The 24,635-nt window shown below is 39.3% G+C and overlaps 1 protein-coding gene across 1 annotated transcript; it reads right to left on the bottom strand.

The window, feature by feature from the left end:
• Positions 1 to 3,761: 3,761 nt before the first annotated feature.
• Positions 3,762 to 22,975, bottom strand: PHC1 (polyhomeotic homolog 1). The gene is made up of 14 exons (XM_072424854.1): positions 22,835 to 22,975; positions 17,951 to 18,078; positions 16,802 to 16,912; positions 15,525 to 15,602; positions 15,255 to 15,407; positions 12,452 to 12,640; positions 9,354 to 10,013; positions 8,814 to 8,946; positions 8,217 to 8,404; positions 7,698 to 7,809; positions 7,107 to 7,212; positions 6,867 to 7,026; positions 6,197 to 6,422; positions 3,762 to 5,887 (listed from the first exon to the last, which is right to left on the bottom strand). Exons 2-14 carry the CDS (start codon positions 18,062 to 18,064, stop codon positions 5,733 to 5,735), a joined length of 2,385 nt encoding a protein of 794 aa, XP_072280955.1. The 5' UTR covers positions 18,065 to 18,078; positions 22,835 to 22,975; the 3' UTR covers positions 3,762 to 5,732.
• Positions 22,976 to 24,635: the final 1,660 nt, after the last annotated feature.

Here is a 24,635-nt window from a genome sequence, read left to right as displayed (position 1 = left end):
AGAACACAGACTATTATAGAACACACATTTTCTCACAGTGACAAATAAAGGCTGCATACATAATATTTTACAAATGTGGTGATGACTTTAATAAGCCCAAACAACCCTCCTCCTAATTGGTCACTTAAAGCCCCTTGGGATTCCAGACACCTCAATCTGACAGACTGGATGACACACCATCAACTTTTACAATCAAAGGCATGGCCTGGGAATCCCAAACACCAGAACCACTTCAGAATCTCAGCTGGTTCCCGTCAGATACTTGTCCCCTTCACCCTGAGATCATAGTCACAGACACCCCTTCCAAGTTACAAGGGGCCAAATAGGTGATGAGAGCAGGCCGGGATCCTGAAAGGGTTTGGTCTAATCCTAATGAAAACCTGCAATTACTCTGCACTTACAGTAATTCTTATACTTAACTAATCACAGTCCAGCATGGTCCAATGGTCTTCTGCTGATCTACTCTGGCTCATCTAGTACCAACACACACAAGATGAGGCATTACTGTGGCAGGCGCAGCACTACGAGGAGCCTTGTGCGCTGTGGCATTAGAAGAATTATTATCTCTGTCTCTCTTTAGTCTGATCAGACTGTCTTTACTCAATAATTCCTCTAATACCGTTCCATAAAAGTAGTAGGTTTAAAGAGCACAACAAATACTTCAAATAACTTCTTTAATAACTTCAAACTTTCTTCATATAACACTGCTGCTTCTGCAGCAGAAAGTCTATGAACAAACATGTGTTGAATGAGGTATCACAAAATGATGGTTGAAGTTGGTTGGTTAGTTTGTTGGTTTGTTTGTTTGTTGGTGGAACTGTTAGCAAACACATGAGAGGTTCAGCATACAGTCCCAATCACTATTAAACTACAGGAATCTATATAACTGCATTAAATACCTTTTTTGGCCTTTTGTCTACTTCTATGGAACTCTGGCTGTTCTCTTCTCTTCTCTTCTCTCTCTCTTTCTGTTAGCACGCTGAATACAGCCTGGTTTGCTAGGGAATTTCCCCATAGGCACAGTGTAAGGCTGGTTGTGATTGGTTGAGGCCTCTGCATAGTGTAAGACTGTGATTGGCTTACCTCTTCTAGCTAGATAATGACTCTTAATAGTATATTTTCCTTTTCTGCCTATGTTAACAAAATGCATATATAACTGTTATAGACATTCACAACCATAAAATACAGTGATAACTCTGCGTCTAGCTTAAACATATGAATATGAGCCGTATAGTGGGGTTATTGGCAGGTTTAGGTGTATACAGAATATGCTGCACTAATAACCTAGGACAGGTTTTAGCTGGCCAGCTACAATTACAGCCACACGTGGAACAGCATGGCTGGAAACCGATAAGAGCAAAAAGTTAGACTTCCTTCCTTGGATAACTTGATCTAGATCATTTAATAGATCACTGCCCTATTCTGCCAAAAGACTGCACAAAACAAAAGAGAAACCAACAGAACGAACCACCAGCTGCTGCAAGGCGGTTATTGCATCCTGGCCAGCAGAAAACACTGCCCTACCCACATTGTAGCTTTGCAGACTTAAGGATTCCATACTAACCATACAACTTACTATCTGACTGTAGTGTTGTGCAATATTTAGATTTACCAAAACTATGGGATACCACATTGTAGATCTACAATGTGGTTTTACAGCCAAATTGTAAAGTGTGTAACATGCTTTCCCTGATCACCAACACTTTTTGGGTGTGACTATTGCCACCAAAATGTAGACACAAGCATTATTATATTGTACGAAGGACAGGCAATATCCATTCTACAATAAAAATAAATAAACTAACATGCCTGATCTTGCACTCACCTGTTCTCGCTCAGTCTTTATTCGATCTTCCAGTGGGTGTCGTCTCCTTGGTTGGCTGGGGTGATGTAACGGCTCTGCATGCATGCGGGAGTTCATTCAGTAGTACCCAGAGCTGTTGTGATACCTGGCATATCCAACATCCTACATTGAGCTGCAAATGCAGCCATCCTTCCTGCAATAAAAATCCTGCCTGCAATTTGTTAATGCAGAACTAAAGTTTCACTTTACATTACAGCAAAAACCTCTCCAAAGCTATTGTCTGCTTAATGCACCCTGAACAGACCTCTGTCCCAGATTTCTGTCACTGGAAACAATATTTAGTGATTGCTGGTGACAGGAGAGCGAACAAGTGCTATACACACTTCTGTTCTATGGGCAAAGGCTCTCCTCCACAGGTGCTTGGTTGTTCATCAATATGCCATAAATGAATGATGTCAGGGGACTGCTGTACATATGCTAGGTTTTCTACAGTTTCCTCAGACAGGACACAATGGAAAAAATCTGCAATAGAAAACCTTTAGAAATATAACAACTCTTTCATTTGGGGAAGGTTAAAACTCCTGTAAACATGCAATTGTATCCCTATTGCAGATTTTGCTTCACTTCCTGTCTGATTAAACCATCATCAATATGATAGCAAGTGGAGGAGCTCCTGAGAGCAGTAAAAGCCTGAGAGCGAATTCAACAATTCACCAATTATAGGGTTGGACATGCACAAACGTTTTTCAGTCAAGGTTACTTTTTGTGTCAGATTATAGAGGACAATTATCTAAGAACAACATTCAGCAAGATCCATAGCAACCACTCTTCAGCAATGTTCATTTTTTTAACTAATCATTAAATATCCTGACAAATCATCCACTACTATAAACAAATAAAAAAATGTAGCCCTAAACACACTCAATCTGCCTCAGACATGAATGCTTTAGCGGGGACCACAATGCAGAAAAAACTAGTGGAGGGGACCCCAAAACCACATTCCTAATTCATACTGCAAGTCACCCTTTAAAGAGCAGCCAATCACACACTGCAACACAAGACTATATCAGGGAGGAAGAAATCCTAATCTAATCCAATGCTGTGTTTTGAAAGTAATTAAATGAAAGGCCATCAAGATATGGATCAGGCCATGGCACTGCCAACCAGAGAATTACTTTCAGGTAAAGGTTAGAAGTCATCATAAGGTAAGCTAACCAAAATACAGGAAATAGCATTCTGTCTTAATCCTATTCTGTACATCGGTTAGAGAATTCAGTCCTAAACTCTGTGCAGAAGTCAAGAATGCGGTCAATGCAAACAATCTTTTGTGACTGACTCCAATCACAGATGAGCACGCACTGTACACACAGATTTTTAAAACTAAAAAAAATTGTAACAAAAAACAAGTCCCGCATACAGCAACTAATTACAAAGCATCAAAGTAGTGTTGCTGCACATTTAGGCCACTATGAGCAAAAAAAAAAAAATCTGATGCCGCATTAATATATTGCTGTATATTTGGGACATACCAGCTACTTTTTCGATTGGTATCTAGACTAGTATATAAGTTTCTGTGCAGGTATGACTCCTATGCCATGTTTGTTTTAAAATGTATGTCTGGGCAAATACTGTACTGGATATATTTTTTTCATTTTGTCCAGACATATATTTTAAAACTGCAATTTTTTTAATTCACTACAAGCTGACAGCATGTCATTTCTTCAGTGCTGTATGTTGACAACACTCACATGACAAATACCATGGCATAGATTATATGAACAGAGTTAAAGCAGAATATTCATTTCAGACAACTCAGTGTCAAATGGCTACATTAGCAAATACTAAACTGGTGTTTCAATGAAATAAAAAGAAAGTGTGTGGTGGTGGACATATAGAACACACAGGACAATTATCCACAGCTATTCCAAGATCCCTATTACAATAACAATCACCAAGATCCAAAGCAATGATTCTTTTATTCCATTGTCTTCAAGTGCTGACAAAATGTAACAAAACAAAAAGGGACACATTCACTTCCCTCCCACCACTGCAATATTCGCTGGCCAACAGTTTCAGCATCCTAAGATCAGTGATAGGCTGCAGGCTGAGCTTTACATAAAAACCTACAGGGAAAAATATATATATTTATATGTGTTAAAAACCAAGAGGAAGAAGAAAATACAAAAATGGAAAAAGGAAGCCAGTTCTGCAAGAATGGTCACAAAACAATAGGGCAATAAAAGAAGAATTAAAGAAGCTGTAAGATCAGAACATACAGAACATACAGACCGAGCTGTGAAATTTTACTGGGCTGACAACCAGCAACACACTGTTCTGTGCTTATTAATGTGCTGGAGTATACAGAGGACTCATGGCTGGCTTGTGATAAAAACAAACACTCAGGACACCTAAAATCAGCCATTTTGTGAGCTGAACCAGTTTTTTTTATTTATTTAGAAGTCCTTGGTAGGCTGGCAGTATGTGTTCTCGTAATTACTGGATCAGTTCTCAAAAAGGCTAGGGACATCTAGACCCCTTTATATGATAAAATCAAATGTGTCAATGTGTCATATTTGAAAATAGGTCACTGCTTTAAAAACACCACTGTATGGTTGTAATGTGAATGAACAACATTTCGATCACTCCTGGGCCACAAACACAATACTGGGGCCCTACAAGGTGCCCTGACCAACACTCTGTGCTAATCTGGTGTTGGCTTTGTAATGTATATAAAGCTGTCCACCAAAATACTGACATTTCAATCATGGATGGTTATCAGTAAGCACAATCACCCATTAGTTTTTTTCCAGGGCAATTCCTGGATCAGAACACTTCAAATCTCACTCTTGTAAAAAAAAAAATAAAAATAAATAAATTTAGAGAAAAAATGCAAGACTGAGAATTCCACTTACTGCTGGAGTCTCTGTGATTCAGCCTGCTGGAATCTACCCAAAAGAGAAATGGATGGACCTACCTAATAAATGCTGCTAGCAAGGAAAATAATTGCCTCCACTCTGCAGGCACATTTACATTTTATACAACACAAGAGGAGGGTGCTGTGTTAGCTAGTCCATCTGCAGCACAGCACGAGCAGGGATGTTTTCATAATGAGATGAGAATTATTAAGGCTCAGATCCCAAAGCTGGGGATGCTGGTGCACACAGGGGCTCAAACACTGTAACTAAAAAGGGTGTAGAAATGGCCCTGCCACTAGACGGATCAAAAGGCAGTATTGCATGCCGCAGTGATGTACATGTAAGACGAGCATGTCCAACATACCGAACCATTGCATATCTGTGCAACAGACCAGCGTACACTAGGCACAAGGAAAATACAGTGTGGACATGTCTGAATGACCAGTCTCTACAGCAAGCGTCAACGGGGGATCTCACTATATACATTCAGTCGTATGTAGAAATGTGTGCATATGATACGTCAGTAAAAGAGGCCCCTGTACCTGCACAGACCAGTATATTTACAAGTACGCTTTCATCTGTATACTGGCTACAGATTTGCTACATGTACACAGATTGCTCTCTGCTGCTGCTTGCATCTACTTGTAATACTCACTTAGGCAAGTATTGTCTAAAATGTACAGAACATTAAACTTCACAAGGCTTAGCCTGTAGTTATTGTCTGCACATGCCTGTAGGCAGGCATGGTACCTGAATGACCAGATACAAACGTACAGAAGATATAGATATATATTTTGAGTAATAATGAATAAATGGTAAAAGAACTTGGAGCGTAGGGGAGTGTATTAGATGGTGTCCGGTAGTGGAGAAGAATGCTGTTCCTCTCTCTTGTCAGTTTTGCTCTACTGCTTCCCTACACAAATTTTTGAAGGAATATCAGGGGGGTAACTGTCCAGTGAGTCATCCATTATCTCCTTCAAACCCCTTGTGCTTTGTAGGGAAAAAGCGGTCAGTTAAGTCTCCTTTAACAGGTTAATTTTGGCGCAGATTTTCAAAGCAGGTCCCAGTTTAATATTCAGGGCACTCATAAGGTGTTCCTCTTTCAGAAGTAACAAAGCTTGCCCGTCAATTTCTTGAGACCGAAAGTCTTCAGCTAGGTCCTGGCATCCTACAGAAAAAAAGGGACAAAATAGAGAGCTTTTTTTTTTTTTTTTTTTCAGATTTCAATTTACAACAAAGCACAGACTGCACATACAGTTCATTGCAAGATGCTAAGATTGATACACACACACACACATATATATTATATATATACACACAAACACACACACACATACATAGCTAGCATACATAGGTAGCATACATACATAGCTTTAACCCCACTTGTTCAACATACCATTCAGGTTCCCCATTTCTTCAATATTTCTGGTGCCTATACCTATAATCTCAGAATACAGCTATTGAAATTAAGTCACACCTTGTAATGAGGATATGAACTCGTACACCTCCTCTACACTCCAGCGACTGGGATTGCTAGACAGAAACACTGGATTGATCCCCAAAAGTTCTGAGCTGGAGGGTCCACTGGTTGGGGTACTTCCATCCCTCTCTGCGTGGGGTGTCCTACAGGAGGGAGGGGCTGGAGAGGTGGGGGAGAACGCCTCATCATAGCTGGAATTATCAGAACCACGGCTGGAATCCTCCTGCAACAAACAACACAGTATATATGGGCTAATCTTGTCTAACCAAACAATTCTACAAATAGTAACTAATTGCAAATGGGATCCCTGAATGTAGTACCAGTTTACTAACTCTTGGTTATGGACTACATGGCAAGCTCAGCCATAAAACGCTTAAAACGTTGTAGTTTGTCCCTCAAAAATCAGTGACTGTTCTACAGCACCCCTTGCTTTTTTTGTTTTTTTAATTTAAAAGAAAAAGCCCTATTTCTTCAGCTATGGCATTGGTAATAACACAATAAAATCAAAAGCTTGCAAAAAAAGATAATACACCGCTCCAAAGTTCTGCTCTGTGATAAATCAGAGTCTAATTGTGCAGAAAATGAAGTTTACTAATTTTTAAGATGGCTCCTATGAATATACCTAATACTTGTTTTATTATAGATTCACTGTCAAAAGTTTTCATACCTCTGTTACCCGCATTCGCTTCCCCTGAATCTTGGCCCGTGCAATCTCAGAACTGTTTCTTCGTGGGCCACGTCTGCGAACCCTCACACCTCCTACCTCCTGAAGATCCTTTAATTTCTTCCTTTTGAGACGGAACTGGTGACTACAACTTACATTGTATCTGGGGGAAAAAAAAAGATTTGAAGTCTCCATAAGCCAAGTTAAATACATATATACGTTAAAGTGGGAAGTTTTAGTTACCTCTTGGCACAAGTCATTGAACAAAACCTCTTTGAACCTCGAAACTGATCTGCTGGAGCAAACTTTCCACAGTATTCACACTTTAACAGTTTGGAGCTACAAGAATCTGAAGCACAGAGAATTATTACAATACATGTAAGGTTACAGTGGAGTTGTATAACCAGATAGAGATGCAAGCTTCATTAATTTGAGTATTTTTTTAAATGAACTTTTAATAATATGGAATTTAAAAGGTGAAAGATATTTTGAATAAATGTTTTCCATGGTGCAAATGAAAATGATCCCCTTACATACATACCAGAAATCTTATTACCCCCCATGTGTGGAGTCATGCAAGATTGAATCCAGTGTAGTCTAAAAACATTATCAGTGTTCTTGGCAGTAACTTTTGGGCCTGACATTTTTTTTTACTAGATGTTTGTATGTACTCTTTGTGAACTATAGCTCTGTTATGGAGATTATGGGAGGTAAAGGTGTTTATAGTAAATATTTCTGAATAGGACACACAAACTATAATAACAATGGGGTACAACACAACCAAATAAGTAAGTGCAACATGACATAACAAAGCCAGGAGAAAAACAGACATACCGCTGATATTCTGGTCTGGTGTAGACTGAGGGGGAGGACTCTCTACTGGAGGCAAAACTGTAACAGTCGCAGGCACCTTCTCAGGGTCCTTAGGTATTTGAGGACTGCCAACCTGGAAAACAACAGACATGAACAAAAACTGTCCTCCACCCATGAAGCATCTATTTCCATGAGAGCTAATGTAAATCACCCTGAGGATGAGGAAGGGCTGGACTTGATAGAACCATGTGGGAGTGCCCAGCTTGTTTTCCTTAGTGACAATATGTAAAGAGGCTGCATCAATAAAAGCTTAAAATCCAATGGCAGCAGAACAAAATTGGGTGGCAATCTTTTAAAAAAAAAAAAACAACACACACACAGAACTGTCACCCTGAAACAAAAATCAATGGCTTTAAAGAAAAAGTGGAAAGATAACAAACACTTACATAAATACATATTTAGACATAACTCCGTACCTAAATAATACAATTTTTCTCAAGCAACAACAGTACATAACAGGGATAAAGATTAATAGCTTACAGGAAAGGGTTCTGCTCCCTCCTGGATGACAAAGCCCTCTATAATATGAGTCAGGATCTGTGGCTTCACAATGGCTTGTGGGGGCTTGGAGTCACTGTGCTGACGAGATGTGACGGAGAGGGTAGGCGCACAAGGGGGTGCAGACACAGACAAAGCAGGGGGAACTTGAGAGGCAGCTTCAGACTTATCTGTAGAGAACAGTGTGCAAAAAAATTAAATCAAGCAGTGAATACAAACAACAGCTTTTCACATTCTCCCTGCGAATGCAATATGTGAAAACAAAGAGAGGCTGAAAGAGATGACAAGACATAAGCAAGTAGAATGTCATAAACCTAAAGTGGGAAAAGTACATAAAATAGCAAATAGGCAGCTCTTCATTGCAGAAAAAACATGCTATGCATCTTTAAAAGTAAAACAAACTTACCTTGCCTGTTCACAATCCTCAGTAGGATGTACACCAAGCTCTGCATGCTGAACTTAGTGCACATTCCTGAAACACCTGGATGCTGAAATGAATGAACTCCTGCGCACATGTGGGGAAGCTACATTATTTTGGTCATGTCAATTGAGCACAGCAAGATTATCACATTCACATACCTGCTGGGGTGCTGCTCTCTTCAACCGTTGGTTGAGTATCTGCTGGGGGCGATGCTTTCACTGGTAGTGTTGGAGATTCTTCCCTGTCTTCCTCAGACTCTGCCTTCCGCTTTCCAGCTGCAGACATCTTATTCTAGGAAATAAAATACCTATCAATCAGTCCAACCAAATCACATTGAAAGGATTGACATTAGATCTTTAAAAGGGAGCCCTTGTAAAAATAATAAAAAAAATACACACACAGGTACAGAAACTTAAAGAAACTTCCAACCTATATGGGGGCAGCAATGTTGATCATTTGTAAAGAAACATATATTCTACCCAAAATACAAGGTGTAGTAGTTTTTTTTAATCTAATCTGTGCATAGGATTGCTAATTTATCAGTCAATGATTGTAAAGGCTGCTATGTCAATGATGTAAATACAGATACAATAGTCAAGCACTGATATGTGTTGCTAAATGGTTCAATCAGTCATGAGTGGACTTTACTTTTAAAATCAGACAAAAAGGAAAAGAAGAGGTTCCTACAGAGCACTCACTTGCAGAACTCCATAAAAGGCAGCTTGAGCTTCTTGCACGGAACCAGACACAGCAGTTGGAACAGGCGCAGGAGAAGGAGGCAGTGTCATCTGAGTTAAGGAGGATCCCTGTGAAGGAACTTGAGGGGCTCCTAAAGCTAGTGCTTGAGCAGGACCTTGTTGTCTGGCACCAACCAGCTGTACTGGAATGTGAGGCTGATTAGGAGGGGGTGTGGGGAGTGGTCTGGCACCTTGAGTTGGTTTGGCTGCTAGGTGTCCTTGGAGGTTGAGAGGGGGAACCCCTTTGCCAGGTTGCTTGGGCTGAATGGGCACAGGAGCTTTGGTCTGCAGACTTGTATCAGGTGTCTGCAACATTGGCTGTACTACGAGGGTCTGTTGTGCTGGAGGTGCCTGTAGACCTTGCTGTGAGGCAGCCTGGGGCTGTTGCTGTGCCAGCTGTAGGTGAGCTGAGGCATGGACAAGCTGGGACTGGCGGTGCTGGTGGATGGCAATTTGTTGCTGGAATACCACCTGCTTCTGCTGTAGGACTGAGTGAGGCTGAATGTGAGTGTATGTGGCTATAGAGTGAAAATTGTAAAAACAATGGATAAAGAATGGTGTGTATAAGAAGATAATGGTGAAGAAACAAAGAGAAAAAAGAATAAAAAGTGAGTTGTGGGTCTATTTTTAACAATACAACACAAAGCAAATATTACTTGTTTTTGAAATTCTGAGATTTTCTCTCTAGTCTACCCACTTCCGGAAAGTCCATACCACTCCACCCACTATAGTAGAACTTCATCAATTAGTACAAACGGCACACCACATACTCTGAACGCATAGCAATATACTAAAAACCATGGGTTCTATATGGAAAGTTTTGTCACTGCTCCCTCCCCCCCAGCAATCAACCATGACAAAAATAATTTCGAATTGATTTGACCATAAATTTCACAGAATGTAATCCATCTACAATGTAAGCAGAATTAAATATACTAAATGCAAAATACAGAGCAAGCAAAATCTTAAGTGAGGCTCCTGTAAAGGCCTGGAGTGTCTATTTTGGGGTTTTGCCTGCTCTGATTCACCAGGAATTTTCCTGGAAAGATGGTGACGATACCCATAATGCAGAAAATGGGGGTTGGTGACCTAAAACTCTTACAGTTATATTTTTAGATTTTTGTATTTTACACCTACTAATATGGGGGTCTACATTAGTTTAGGGAAGTTTACTTAAAGAAAGCCTGTTAGGTTGCCTTTATGATCCACAATTCAATACTACTCTAACCCCCCTAGCGGTATTCCCAAGTCTGACTCGGAGTCAGAATTATATATATATATATATATATATATATATATATATATATATATTCGGTGCTATACGATCATTCGTATATATCGTGCAGGATCGTTCGTCGTTCGTTTTCCAACGATAATAATTGGAAGTGTGTACGTAGCTTTATAGAGCTAGTAGGTCATCTCTTGGAGCATAGTACAAATACTGTGTATATGGTTCAGGTTATGCGCCAACAGTTTCACAACATATTTATATTTAGCTCTATTTTGGACAAGACTTGTGGATTAAGAGCAGCTACACCTACAAGGGTTTCGGTTTCCTAAGGGGAGATAATATTTTTGCACAAGACTACAGAAGACACCATACTTTAGCAGACCAAATAATAAAAGCTACTCAAATGTTTAGATGCTTACTGTATCCATACAGCTGAGCACATCGTAACCTTAGTATGTTATAGTAAAATATTATCCTTGGAGGACATGAACCCTCCCGACACACTGCAGATGAACTTATATATGCCCATTAAATAAATTTCAAAATACGGACAGTTAGTTCTTTTTCAAAACTAGATTTTCAGGTTGCTAGCTGTGGAAATATAGATTATGGCCTTGTTTACAAGGATTTTTTACTAGCTTTTAAATACAACATTAAAATACCCCAAAAATATTTGTTAGATCTCTACTGATTTTATGATAATTGGCTAGTACACAAAAGGCATCTTTTGGAAGCCAGAGAAAGTGCTGTCTGCAGCGTTTTGCACTGTAAAATGCGTACAAACACCTCTATTGAAAATAATTCAGTGCATAGGGGTTGTCTAAAGCAGTGGTCCCAAAACTTTTTTGCACAATGGACCGGTTTTATGCAAGAAAAGTTTTCCGCGAATTGGTGTGGCTTGCGTGATTGTCTGAACAAATGGAATGCAGAGAGGACACAGATCTTTCCTGTCACAGTGAACACTGCTGAAGTTTGGTTCAGATAAGCCCATGGCCCCAGATCTAAAGAGTTTTCATGCTTCTAACAGCCTCTTTTAAAGCACTTGGAAAAAAAAAAAAACAATAAACACATGCAAATATTTGTATACAAATGTTGTATAGACTTTTTAAGAAGTCCGTGTAAAGAATATCACCATTTTATTGAGCTGTGGGTTAGCACAGATATACTAATAAACCTTATATATTGATGCACAGGTGGGCATATAATGCCAGTATGCAGAAAACACCCAACCGTAAACCAATACTGACAGCCTCTGGTGGTGAGGCCTCTGTTCTAGAGTTCCCAGGTTTGCAGGCCAGTTGTGGTCATTACAAGAAGAGTGATGCCACATAAATTAATTTCCTGTCTTTTAAAATATCTTATTTGAATGCAGGAAATGGGAATGCAAAACCCCAAAGTAAGGAACTATTGTAAGATAATATCACCACCAGAGTCATTTGGCAAATGACTACGTTTTATAGAAGCCATCTGTGAAAAAAAAATACTATTTTTCCTTGCAAATCACATGCAAGGAAATCTGAAAAAACATTTTTTCCTTGCATATGCCTGGATAGCTGAAGTCCGCAGAGTGTGGCCCCATTCACGGGGCTAAATGAAGCATCCTTTGCAACGGGATAGTTCATTTTGCTACATGAACAGCCTAAATTCTTTTAATAAACCAGTTCCAATGTATCCAAAGTGTGCTTTCATTTCTCTATTATCCGTAGCTTTCGAGAGAATGTTTACCTGAAAAAACAAGGTTATACTTCATACAAACGTTTCCAAGTGTTTATACTTGCCCATATGTAATAGATGAAATTGTCTGTTTCCAATTTACTATATTTTAAAATAGAAAACAAACAAAAAAATGACTTACCTGGTCTGAGTCTTGATGCATGCCTTGGTTCTGAGGTGATGTTACTTCTTGCTGAACAGTAGCCACTGAACCATTAGGCATTAGTATAAGCTGAGAATTCAGAGGGACTCCGCGGCCAAGGGAACGGTTAACTTGTAAAAGATTTCCCAGCTGAGGCTGCTGCTTTAAGAAGATGACAATTAGAATAGTACAGAAATCTACTACAGTTATTTCAATCAGCTTATAATGAACAAGACAGTATTTATGCAGAAATTTACACCGCACAAAACAGACAGGCCATGGAATTACAACTAGTGTGAAGTTTTGTTGCCTCAGGATGGGTGAATAGCGGTCACAAAGGGACCAATACCTTCTATATTGCATAGGGAAATGCAACAGAACAATGTCATCCCAGTTTAATGTACAGCGCTGTGTAATATGTTGGCACTATAAAAACACTGTTTATTAATAATAATATTACCTTTTAGCTACACTACTGTAACCTCCTCCTCTCTGGTATTCCACAAACCCGACTCTTTCCTCTACAATCTATTATGAATGCTGCAGCCAGACTCATCCATCCTTCCCACCGCTCCTGTTCCGCTGCATCTCTTTGTAGGGCCCTACACTTTGCTTCCATTTCACCTTAGAATCAAATTCAAGCTCCTGTGCTTTGCCTTCAAATCCCTACACAGTTCTTGTCCAACTTACATTTCTGACCTGGTAAAAAAAAAATACTCCCCCAGCGGCTCTCTCCACTCCTCCAATGACCTACTAATGACTTCCTCACTCATAACCTCATCTCACCCACAGATACAAGACTTCTCTAGAGCTGCCCCAACTCTCTGGAATGGTCTCCCCCATCCTATTCAGGTTGCTCCTACTTTCTGCTCATTTAAAAGAGCTTTCCCCCACCTACTACAGTGTAAGCTCTTCGGGGCAGGGTCCTCTCCACCTGTATCACTGTCTGTATTCGTCTGTCATTTGCAACCCCTGTTTAATGTACAGCGCTGGGCAATATGCGCTATATAAATCCTGTTTACTAATAATAGTGTGATCTAGGTAACAGCACCTCCATTTACAGTTTTCTTCACTCCACACTGGCTGGCATTATACTTGAAAAATTAAGAGTCTGATTCTACTGTTGAAGTAGCCAAAGCAATAATAAAAAGCATGCAAACCTGGACCTTTTTTAAATGTTACAGTTTTCATGTAAATTGTTAAGTTGTATTTATTCTCATTGGTTCTTTTGTGTTTTCAGTGAACTAGTAAATTCTGGAAGCAAATTACATGTGAAGCAGAAGCTAATACCTTGTACATATTTGCTACAGTTGTATTGGTACAGTAAACACAACAAAGCTTCTAGGAAACTTAGAGCAGCCTTCCTAAAATCTTTAAAGAAATGTTTAACTGTAATATTAAAATTCTGAAAACAGATCCCAATGGAGTGCTGTATTCCAAACAAGCTACCAGCAAGCTTTCTACAAGTAGCAATGACTACAGATTACTGAAAAGCTAATGATGCCACTGGTGGTCACTGGGGGTCTGGTCGGTGCACCCCCGAGCGAGGTCAGGAGAAAGATCCCACTGGGGGGACGCACAGGCTCAGGGAGGTGGGCGGGTTGTGTCCCTGGGCAGAAGCCACCCACTCTCCCATTGCAGGCTCAGACCTATGATGGGGGAGCGGGCAGGGTTATGTCATAATGTCGTCACTCTGGGGGAGGTTTCTACCCCTTTGAGTGACACCCGGCTCTCCGCGCATGCGTAGTCGGGAGCCGGTGATTTTAGTGGTCCACGGACATGAAAAGGTTGGTGACCGCTGCTTTAAAAGGTCTAAAAAAAAAAAAAGGCTGCTCTAAGCAGGTTTAACGCTGCAAGTTGCTTTGTAAAACTGTACATTATGCTTATATGAAAGCTAAATCCTGGTTTTTCAGGTTACAAGGCAAATGGAAAGTCTTTCTGCATTGCAACAAGGTGATACAGACAACAGTCTAGTTTCCCGCTAGAGAAATCTGGAACAGAGAGCATTTACATGCACTAGATATATTTATACCTCCAGTTTTCTCCTTATGACAGTTAAAAGAGGAAGGAATCAGCATGAGAGTCTACTGCTATGTACATACAATAGATCATTTTGACCTGATACAAATGATCGTGATTGTCTTATGTGTGTACAGCTTTCGCACCAACGGGGACAGCCTCTTTTATACTCAATTGCCTCCCCCTCATCCTTTTCCTCTTCTCTACATAGAACTGAACATCGTTGTATGTACAGTGTTGGTCCGCTTTAATATCATGCAAGATCACTGTCAAGATTGTTTCCAGGAACAGAATACAAATCTAATCAGTAATCTCAATTTGTATACAACTTCAATGAAAACAACTTATGTAATCTGATAACTATCTGTGCTTCTTTTCTTACAGAAAAACACATTTATTTATAGCCTAAACCTTCTTTTCAAGTGTTAAATACAAAAATAAAAGGTTCAAAATTTTTTCCATCTGTATTCCCAACTGGGAACATTCACCCTGTTTGATATGATGCATATTGAGTGTGCTGTAGGAAAAAAAATTGTTATTGTTATTGCCAAGACAGAAGGTGATGGGAATTCTTCCATTTCTGACAACTGTTCAAGTAACAAGATTGGATTTTCCCTTACAGTAGAAAGATTCCCTTTACATTTTTTGTTATGATAAGGAAGAGGAATCTCTCCAAACAGAAAAGGACAGCAAGGAAAAAAAAAAAAAAAAAACTTCAGAACACTCTCATGTGTTCTAAATCCCCCATCCCACTCACCCGTAGGTACATTTGTGTTTGGGACTGGCTGAGGGGTGGTGAGCTGGCATTGCTGAGCAGAACTGACTGGGTAAGTGTTGTTGCACTTGGTGCAGTGACATTCTGAGTGCGACTCAGGAGCTGGGCTGAAGAGCTGGTTGATAAACTTGCCTGCTGAAAAGACAAATACAAAAAAATATTATTATTAAAAAAAAAAAAAAAAAACTTAGGTTGTTATTAATGTATTAATGATAAACTACAGAAAATGATGCCTGTATTTAATGTACTTACTGATCCTTGGGTGGTGCTGGTCTGCTGATTGGATCCGGTGTTTGGAGAAGCAGCCTGGCGGGTGGCTGCAATGGTGGCCTGCAATTTTAAAACACATAACGTTTAGTATAAGCATAGTATAAATTATGTACAGCACTTTATAGCAGAATTGGCAGGCTACTAAGTTTCCCTAACATCTCCCTATACACAACCCCCAGCCTGAGGAGCTATCTTATGATAGCCGGGTAGCTACTGAAAAGTTTTAGTTGGTGCTGGCTGGCTAAAAGGGGCTGGGGAGAACACTGCATACTCTTAGGGGTATTTCAGATAACTTTAGATGCATTCTAAGGACACACAAAACAATACAAATTTTGGAAATAAACATTTATTACAGAACTCATTTAGGGGTCTGAGAGCTCTGAAAAGATTTTCCCTTTCCAGATTACTTTCTCTAGGCAAGCAATAATTAGTATAGTCATCTTATTTATCAGTGTTTTTAATTTTAAGTTAGGCAACTCCACCTAGCATTGATCAGATGTGAACAGAGTGAATTTAAAATCAACATTGAAGAACTAACATTTGTAAGATGACCCAAACTAACAGTTCAACTAAAAAAAAACAAAAATAACTTCAAGCGCAAATTATATTTGTGTCCAACTTAGACTTAGTCTATATGGACTGTTTCACAGGCATTTAAATGCCCATGTTTGAAACTACCATGCATTCCAATGGGCTACATCAGGACGTTTGTAGGAGGCACATTTTTGAGCGTTTAGCAGTAGGAGAATGCTACTAGCTGCATTTTACACTGATTTTTAAACTGCTTGCAAACACTTTTAGACTCCCATACTGCTTTTAAATGCATTTATGGAGGTTTTTAAGTGTTAAAAAAACAGTCCATGTAGACTAAGTCTAAGTAATGTAACTAAGGCTACATACACACATTCAATAATTGCTGTTGGAAAGGATTTTTTCCAACAACAGAAGACTGGATGAGCGCTATATATACAGCGCAGTTCTGCTCTATGGTTGGGGGAGGGAAGAGAACGACGCTGCGCTCTCTCCCCTTCACTAGTATTACGATCGTTCGTTGACCCGCCAGGACAGATCCATGAACAACTTAAGACAAGCAATGTGCACACGGTGGAGTCTCGTCCGATACTAGCCCTGAGGTGATTATCGGACGAGAATCATCTGACATGTGTACGTAGCCTAAGCCGTATGCCATCGCCTCTAAACACCGGGAGGTACATTATTAACAAGAAGATATGTAAATAAATAAGCTTAATCCATTTTACCTGCTGAACAGCTGCAAGGCTATGAAGCTGTGCATTGCTTAGCTGTTGTTGCAACATCAACTGGTGAAAATACTGGGCTGCATTTGGTTGTCTGTGTAAAGCCTGGAGAGCCTGCAGAGAAAATTAAACATCAAAGATTACATGACACACAGGCCTTGAACTTAACAGATTATCTGCACCTACATTATGGCTCAGGAAAGGATGCTGCAATGTGACCTGGTTAATTTGTAACAAGGATGCTGGACTAGAAATTGCTACACAAACAAAACCAGAAAATTAACACAAAATTTCCTTGCATTATGTTTTACAAATCAAACAATGAGAAATCACTTATGTTGTGTGAGTGTGGTGGCTTTGACTTGACAAGATTAGTTTCAAAAAATTCTGTCACTTATGAGTCTCCACTGAAACCAATGGCCTGCAGCAAATGTTGGTATGAGTTTTAGAGCAATGTTTTTTAAAGTAGTCACATGTGTGCAAGTTCTACTTTCTATATAAGTAAGGGGAAAAGAACTGTTCAGCACAAGATACCAGCTCAAAAATGAGTATTCATAATAAAATAGATTGCCATGGTGGACGTATTAGAGACCTGTTTTAACAAAGCTGCAAAGTAAGAGATATTCAATTGAAAAAAAATATTAAATTAAATGTATGTGTAACTTATTACTGCAGTTCAATCAGTCTGTAGTCAGTAATAAATCTGTTAACAGTTGTGCAGTAATAAGCAGTTAAAGGTAAAATAGGAGCAAATAGAAGAGTTGGACCTCTTTCCTGATTATAGGTCTAACGTCTGATCATGGAGTAAAAGAGACGTTGGTTATAGCAGCATTGGGACAGCATCTTGTATAAACTGGTGAGATCTTTAGTTTATACATAACAGTATCTGCCTTGTTCCAAAGGATTAATTCTGAACCTTAAAATTTTAAGAACTATTCTGTGATCTGACATCGTGTTGCACAATCAATTGTTTGAAACCCTTAGCTCACATTCTAGGACAAATACTAAAAGGATAATCAGTTCATCATAACAAACATATTATTGCTGTAGGAAAAGCTTTTCAGTAGTTCACTCCTATGCACAGATTCAATGTACCAAGAAACACTGAATAATTTCCAGAAGAGTGTACATCTTTTAAGATAAATGACATACCTGAACAGCCTGGCGCTCATACAGAGACATCTGTGAAATCTGTGGACGGGAGCTGGCGCTGGAAGCAGTGCTCCCATTGGTGGAGGTTGAATTCTGTTCACTCTCTGTCTCCATGTTGGTGCCAAGAACTGAAATTTAGAAAACATTTTTTAAATTCACTTGATTTTATGACATTCCTTAAAACCATAAATTATGCTATATACCGGTAATTAGCCTACATTTTATGGCCTGTAAATACCATATGATTTCTAAGCGTTTAGTCTTTTAGTACTAGCTACAACCCCATTAGTTAATAAGGAAAACCTAGAGCCTGGAAGCCATTATAACATGACAAGGTGCAAGGCAGCTATAAAGAAGGATAAAGCCAAGCAGCTTTTAACATTGATATATTTCCTAGGAATCCTTTAAAGGCTTTGTTGGTACCAGGAGACCACCATAAAAAGGGAATTTATGGTATTAGACCTGAAGAGAAATCAGAATACACAGACTGCTGACGTCCAGCTACATCTAACCTAGAATAAGGGAAACAATGCAAAAGCTTAATGTGCCTTCAGAGGTGGCATAAAAACCATGCCCTTCTATTACTGGGTATTGATGCAGAAATGTGGACCTCTCACTTCTGGAAGAACCAGAGCCAGTACGTCACACAAACTGAGGACTACAAATGTTAATAAAGTAAGGTACATTTCAATATAGTACAATACATAAAAGGTTTAGGTTTTTTTCCAGACCGCTGCTGTTTCCTTGTAAATTTATAGATTATAGTCCCCACAGAACAGCAATTTTAGAGCTGCGGCTCAAAGTAAAAAAAAAAAAGACGTCTTTTGAAGGCCCGCTTTCGTTTTCTTGGCCAATCACAGAATATCTCCTATAAGGAGAATACAATACAAAATGTATTGTTCTGTGATTGGCCAAGTAGAGAGCAGAGGGGAACAATAATGTCAGTGCTCATCAAGAACCAAAAAAATAGCAGCTGGACTAAGTAAATTGTAATTTATGAATTTACAGGGAAATGCCAGTGACCTAAAGATAACCTTCATCTGGAAAGGTGGAGAGCAAAGCTTTTTTGTGCAGGTGAATTATTGAAGAGTAAAAAAAAAATATCCTTTAAGCCAGGTTTCCTGCCAAAGCATCAGCTGTACTGGGTAACAAGATACTTCGGTGAGGTTTCTGTACAGATGAACAGCAATCTGCAGCTTCAACATGAAAATGACTACACTGAGCAGATAAATAAGCTTTGCTGCATGAATGACAAGCTCCAATCATTTCTATGGATAAATGCAACTGCCATTTTAACAAAGGAGAGGCAACTTCAGGCTGGAAATCGGCAGCTACATGGATATACTGTATTTTATTGACCAATGTACATGTCTACACTGACAATGTACCTAAAACATAACTCCATCCATAATGATTAATGGAGCCTGCCATTCATGCAGTGAAGGCTATTCATTGCTAAAACCAAGAGCTGCCAATCTACCAAGCTGATTACTGATCACCAGAATAATTCATACAAGATGCAGACGGACAGAACAAATGACTACCCCCCCCTCATAAGTTGAACTACAGGACATTACTTAGTCTGTGTGCTGCAGTCTACAATAGTATTTTCAATTTAAAGTAAAATGATGTACTCCGAATAACAACAAATATGTTGAATCTGCACTTACAGTTATTACCTAGTCCCTAAAAACCTACAAATACCTGTTGATCCTGACAGAAGTCCACCCTATGAAACTTCCTGTAAATGACAACACTTCGGCACAGCTTTTCAACTCAAAGCTCACTCCCATATAGGCTGTTTCTGCTTTCATTACCTTTCATTACGGTAGGATGAAAAGACATTGCTTATGGTGTAGATAGCAGAATTAGCAATACTGATCCACAGTTTGCTGCATCAATTGAAAGATTACCAAAAATAGGCCTCACTCGCCTAAAATGTCTTTGCAAATTTGTCTGTACAGAACCACAATTAATTAAAGCGGACCTAAACCATGAAAACAAAAAAATACAGGTAATACTAGTCAACAAAAAAAGACAAGCAATTGTCAAATAACCAACTTCCTGGCTTCTGGTGGCTTTTTATTTCTGCTCTAAACTACACTAGCTTTACCACACACAGAGCCAGCCATCAGGGATATTGTCATGGAAGATGATTTTGATTACATATATTTTTTTGGTAATTAACTAGCAATAAGACTTGAGACGTGCAAGAAAGTTACTTTAGGAAGTGTTGATTCCCTGGCACTGACATGTTCTCTTCTGGGACCATCTAATTACTGTATGTGCTGGCCCTGACACTATGGCCTCTATTTATAAATTATTCCCCTGACAATTCATCTGAAATTCGCTGACAAGTGCATTTCATTCCATATTAAAAACAATGACTCGTTTTGCCACCTAGTGGCCAATTGTTATAGTGTGTAGATGTCACAATAGGAAATACTATTATTATTAAACAGGATATGTATAAACGTAAGTTATGGGCAAATTTGTAGCAATTGACAGGAGAATAATATGTAAATACACCCATATATGACTCTCCTTTCCCCTCCGGACAGCTCAGAGTCCGCTGGGGTTGCTAACACCACATTCGAGATGGAGACATCCAGCAATATTTTTAGAATTTGGATGTCTACACAAGGAAAGATAAAAAGTAAATATTATAAATAACATATCATAAATACACATATACTCCTATGGGAAGAATTTAGTTGAAATAAATGGTCCATTGGGGTCTTTTTAAAACATGTTTGTGCACTCAGATTCATTACACAAGCAAGAAGACTTCAGAAGCAATTATGGGATTATGAACATTCAGCAATGACTAACCATAAATATAGCATTAGAGACAGGATTATGGAAAAAGAAAACAAGAAACACATTCAGTTGTTACTTTTTGGGCCATATATGTAACTGCTGCTGGGGCAAAACTATCGAATTATTTCCTTTGATTATTTTGTCAATAATACCAGCTGCATGCATGAATGAACATTATTAAGATTTCCAGTGATTTGTACATTTATTGTGACATGCAATAAACATAGCTGATATATCCCTCATGTGTTATTTCTGTGTTTTGTGATCCTCTAAATATAAATATAAAAAAAAGAAAAGAAAAAACACATGGCTAACAAACTGCCCAGTGCTGCATGTCACCAACAGCCGCTGTAGATCTGTTGTTCCAGATATCTCATCCAGAGATGCCCTCTATCACTTTCACACACCCCTTGGTCACTCAAACGACTCAAACGACAAACTGACTTCAATGGATACAATAAAGCATTAAAGGCATTCTGTGGTTGGCTGAGAAGGGAGGGGGGTTTGGGTCAGTGCTCAAAATGCCAGTGTGCATTGCTAAATGTACAAGTTAAAAAAATTACAAAATTACAATTACAAGTAATATTGCAAATGAAGAGGGATATTATATGCACCCTCCAAAAGGTAACAAACACAATAATAATGTGTTTCTGGACCTTTCTAATATGGGGAATCCTTGAAATAACTTCCAGGTCTTCAGGGAACACCTTTCTATAATTACTATATCCACAGTTCACAGTACAGGTAGTCCCAGAGTTAAGGAGAACCCACATACGGAAGACTCCTAGATATGAACGGGGCTTCCCTGCTCGCTCTGTGCAGGACCTGGGGCTTGAGGGGGGGAGGGAGCGGTTTACATGACTTACAGAAGAAATCTTTTACTAAACACAGCTGAGGTTGTGGGTGATCTCAATAGCTGATCTGTAACATCTTGTAATTCTTTAATGACCAAATCAAACTCTGCAGTTGTGTCTTTTTGCATATCAAAGCACAGCTTGTTCCAGAAGTTAATGAATGTCTATTGTGCATAGACACATTATAATGTACAGTATACAGACACAACGTAGTGTGCTGGTAATTTAATATATTCGATCTGTATATTTGATACAGATAATAGGGCAGGCCCCATAGATGTATTAGAATGTACAGTGTGGAGACACAATGCAATGTACATAATAGGATCTGCATATTGCAGATACAGAAGGGAATAATGCTAAATGTAGTGTGCAGATACAATGTATGTATATTACCACAGGTCTGTATAAAATAAAAATATATAAGGACACTGGCTCCTTGGATATGTATGAATGTACAGTGTGCAGCAACAATGCAGTATATAAATATTGACACATGAGGCCTGTGTATTGTATATAGACTGGCTCTATAGATATGAATGCACCATGCAGGGTATAATGATATATGAGGTCTGTATATTATATATATAGATTAAAGGACTGGGTCTATAGATAGATATGAATGCACCATGCAGGGTATTGGTATTATGATATATGAGGTCTGTATATTCCATATAGATTAAAGGACTGGGTCTATAGCTAGATATGATTGCACCATGCAGGGTATTGGCATTATGATTTATGAGGTCTGTATATTATATATAGATTATTGTTCTGGCTCCATAGATAGATATGAATGCACCATGCAGGGTATAATGATATATGAGGTCTGTATATTATATATATAGATTAAAGGACTGGGTCTATAGATAGATATGAATGCACCATGCAGGGTATTTGCATTATGATTTATGAGGTCTGTATATTATATATAGATTATTGTTCTGGCTCCATAGATAGATATGAATGCACCATGCAGGGTATAATGATATATGGGTTCTGTATACTGTGTACCTATTCACATAGCAATGCACAGTATGAATGTATAACAACACATGGGGCCTTCTGTATATTATTACACACAGGCTCACACATATAACATTGATATGTTACTATACACAGAGGGGGAGGAGCTCCCTGTCCCCACAGCATAATACACACAGACCGGACAAGGACGGCTTCCCCCAGCCTTTCCCTCTCCCGTTCTGACCTAGGAAGTCGCTCGGTCTAGCGCTGACCTCCTGACCTTTCCCCTCGTCGGTCCCGCGCTGACCTCTGACCTCTCCCCGCCGCTCACTCCGAGCTCAGCTTCTCCCTCTCTGTCTGGTTCTTTCTCTCAGCCTCTGACGTCATTTCCCCTTAGACAGGCCGACTTCCTGAGCACGTGATCTCGCCTCTCCGCCTTTACCTTTCAGTGCGTTGTTATGGGAACGGAGGGGAGGCCTGTTGGTGATGCCTGGGATGTGCCCTCCTGGGTACCCTGTACACCAGGGATGGGCATGTGGCGAGCAGCACCTCACAGTGTGACTGCCGTGCTGTATAGTGAAATCACAGCTGACAGGTGTCCTGTGTAAAGAAAGACCTCATTGACACCTAAATCACTTTAAAACAAAGTAAAAATAAAAAATTGCCATGAGTCAGGTTCTTTATTGCAGAATGGACAGGACATAAATAGGATAAAACACCCAGAATAATACCTTCTACAGGCCAAAAAATAACTTATCTTCCTGATCACAATGTTTAAATACATTTCACTGTCCCTGTTCCATCACAAGCATCTTTTTTCTTCTCTGCTTCCTGGTTATTATTATTATTATTATTATTATTAATAAACAGTATTTATATAGTGCCAACATATTGTGCAGCGCTGTACATTAAATAGGGGTTGCAAATGAAAGAAGGATACAGACAGTGACACAGGAGAAGAGGATCCTGGCCCGAAGAGCTTATCCTGGTTCCGACCTGTCATCTTGTCTTGGAAAATATCCGATATTAGGATATATCAGAGCTGATACACACTGGCAGATCTTCTGACAATTTTACACTCACTCAATCAGTAATAAATCAGTCCTATGTCTGCACAGTGCACATGCCTGACCTTTCGATTGATTTCTAATTATATTAATAGTGATTTGTACACATGACATAACATATACTTTTTATCAATATTTACCTACGTGTTTGAGTCACCCACAGGTGATCGAGAATGGGAAAACCAGATAGATATACTTCTGCTTCACTTCTAAACTAATCATTTGTACTTGTGCCCTATAATTTTCCCCACTTTAAAATAAAAATTATTAGGCGTGTCAGACTGTTCCATTCTGTGATTTATTGTAGATAGTTGCAATCTAGTGTAAAGCAGAAAAAATAAAACTACCTTTTTGCTGATAAATGGTGATAAATGGTAGAATATGGTGAAGTGCAGTGGTTTACGGTGATGATTGGTGGTGTATGGTGGGGTTAAATGCTATGGTATAGTAAGGTGGAGTGCAGTGGTGTATGGTATACAATGGTGGAATGCAGTATGGTGGTGTATGGTACAGTATGGTGGAGTGCAATGGTCTATGGCGAAGTATAGTGTATGGTGGGGTTGGGTAAAGTTTGGTGGTGTATGGTATAGTATGGTACAGTATGGTGGCATGCAGTGGTATATGAAATGGTACAGTGGAGTGAAGTATGGCGGTGGTGTGTGGTATATTATGGTACAGTATGGGGGAGTGATGTTTGGTGGGCTATGGTACAGTATGGTGGAGTGAAGTAGTGTATGGTACAGTATGGTGGGGTTGGGTAAAGTATGGTGGTGTATGGCATAGTATGGTACAATATGGTGGAATGCAGTGGTGTATGGAATAGTATAGTGGAGTGAAGTATGGTGGTGTGTGGTATAGTATGAAACAGTATGGTGGAGTGCAGTGGTGTATGGTACAGTATGGTGGAGTGACGTTTGGTGGGGTATGGTACAGTATGGTGTACTGCAGTGGTGTATGGTGGGATTGGGTAAAGTATGG

Source organism: Pyxicephalus adspersus, chromosome 10, assembly GCF_032062135.1.
Source record: "Pyxicephalus adspersus chromosome 10, UCB_Pads_2.0, whole genome shotgun sequence".
NCBI lineage: Eukaryota > Metazoa > Chordata > Amphibia > Anura > Pyxicephalidae > Pyxicephalus > Pyxicephalus adspersus.
The sequence above is the reverse complement of the archived record's forward strand: the minus strand, read 5'-3'. Positions and strand labels throughout refer to the sequence as shown.

Coding starts and splice junctions, on each gene's coding strand:
- PHC1 (XM_072424854.1), bottom strand. CDS start 18,064: ATGGAGACAGAGAGTGAACAGAATTCAACCTCCACCAATGGGAGCACT. Junction 15,408..15,524: donor CCAGCACCACCCAAGGATCA/GTAAGTACATTA, acceptor TTGTCTTTTCAG/CAGGCAAGTTTATCAACCAG. Junction 7,810..8,216: donor AGGGAGCAGAACCCTTTCCT/GTAAGCTATTAA, acceptor GTTGTTTTCCAG/GTTGGCAGTCCTCAAATACC.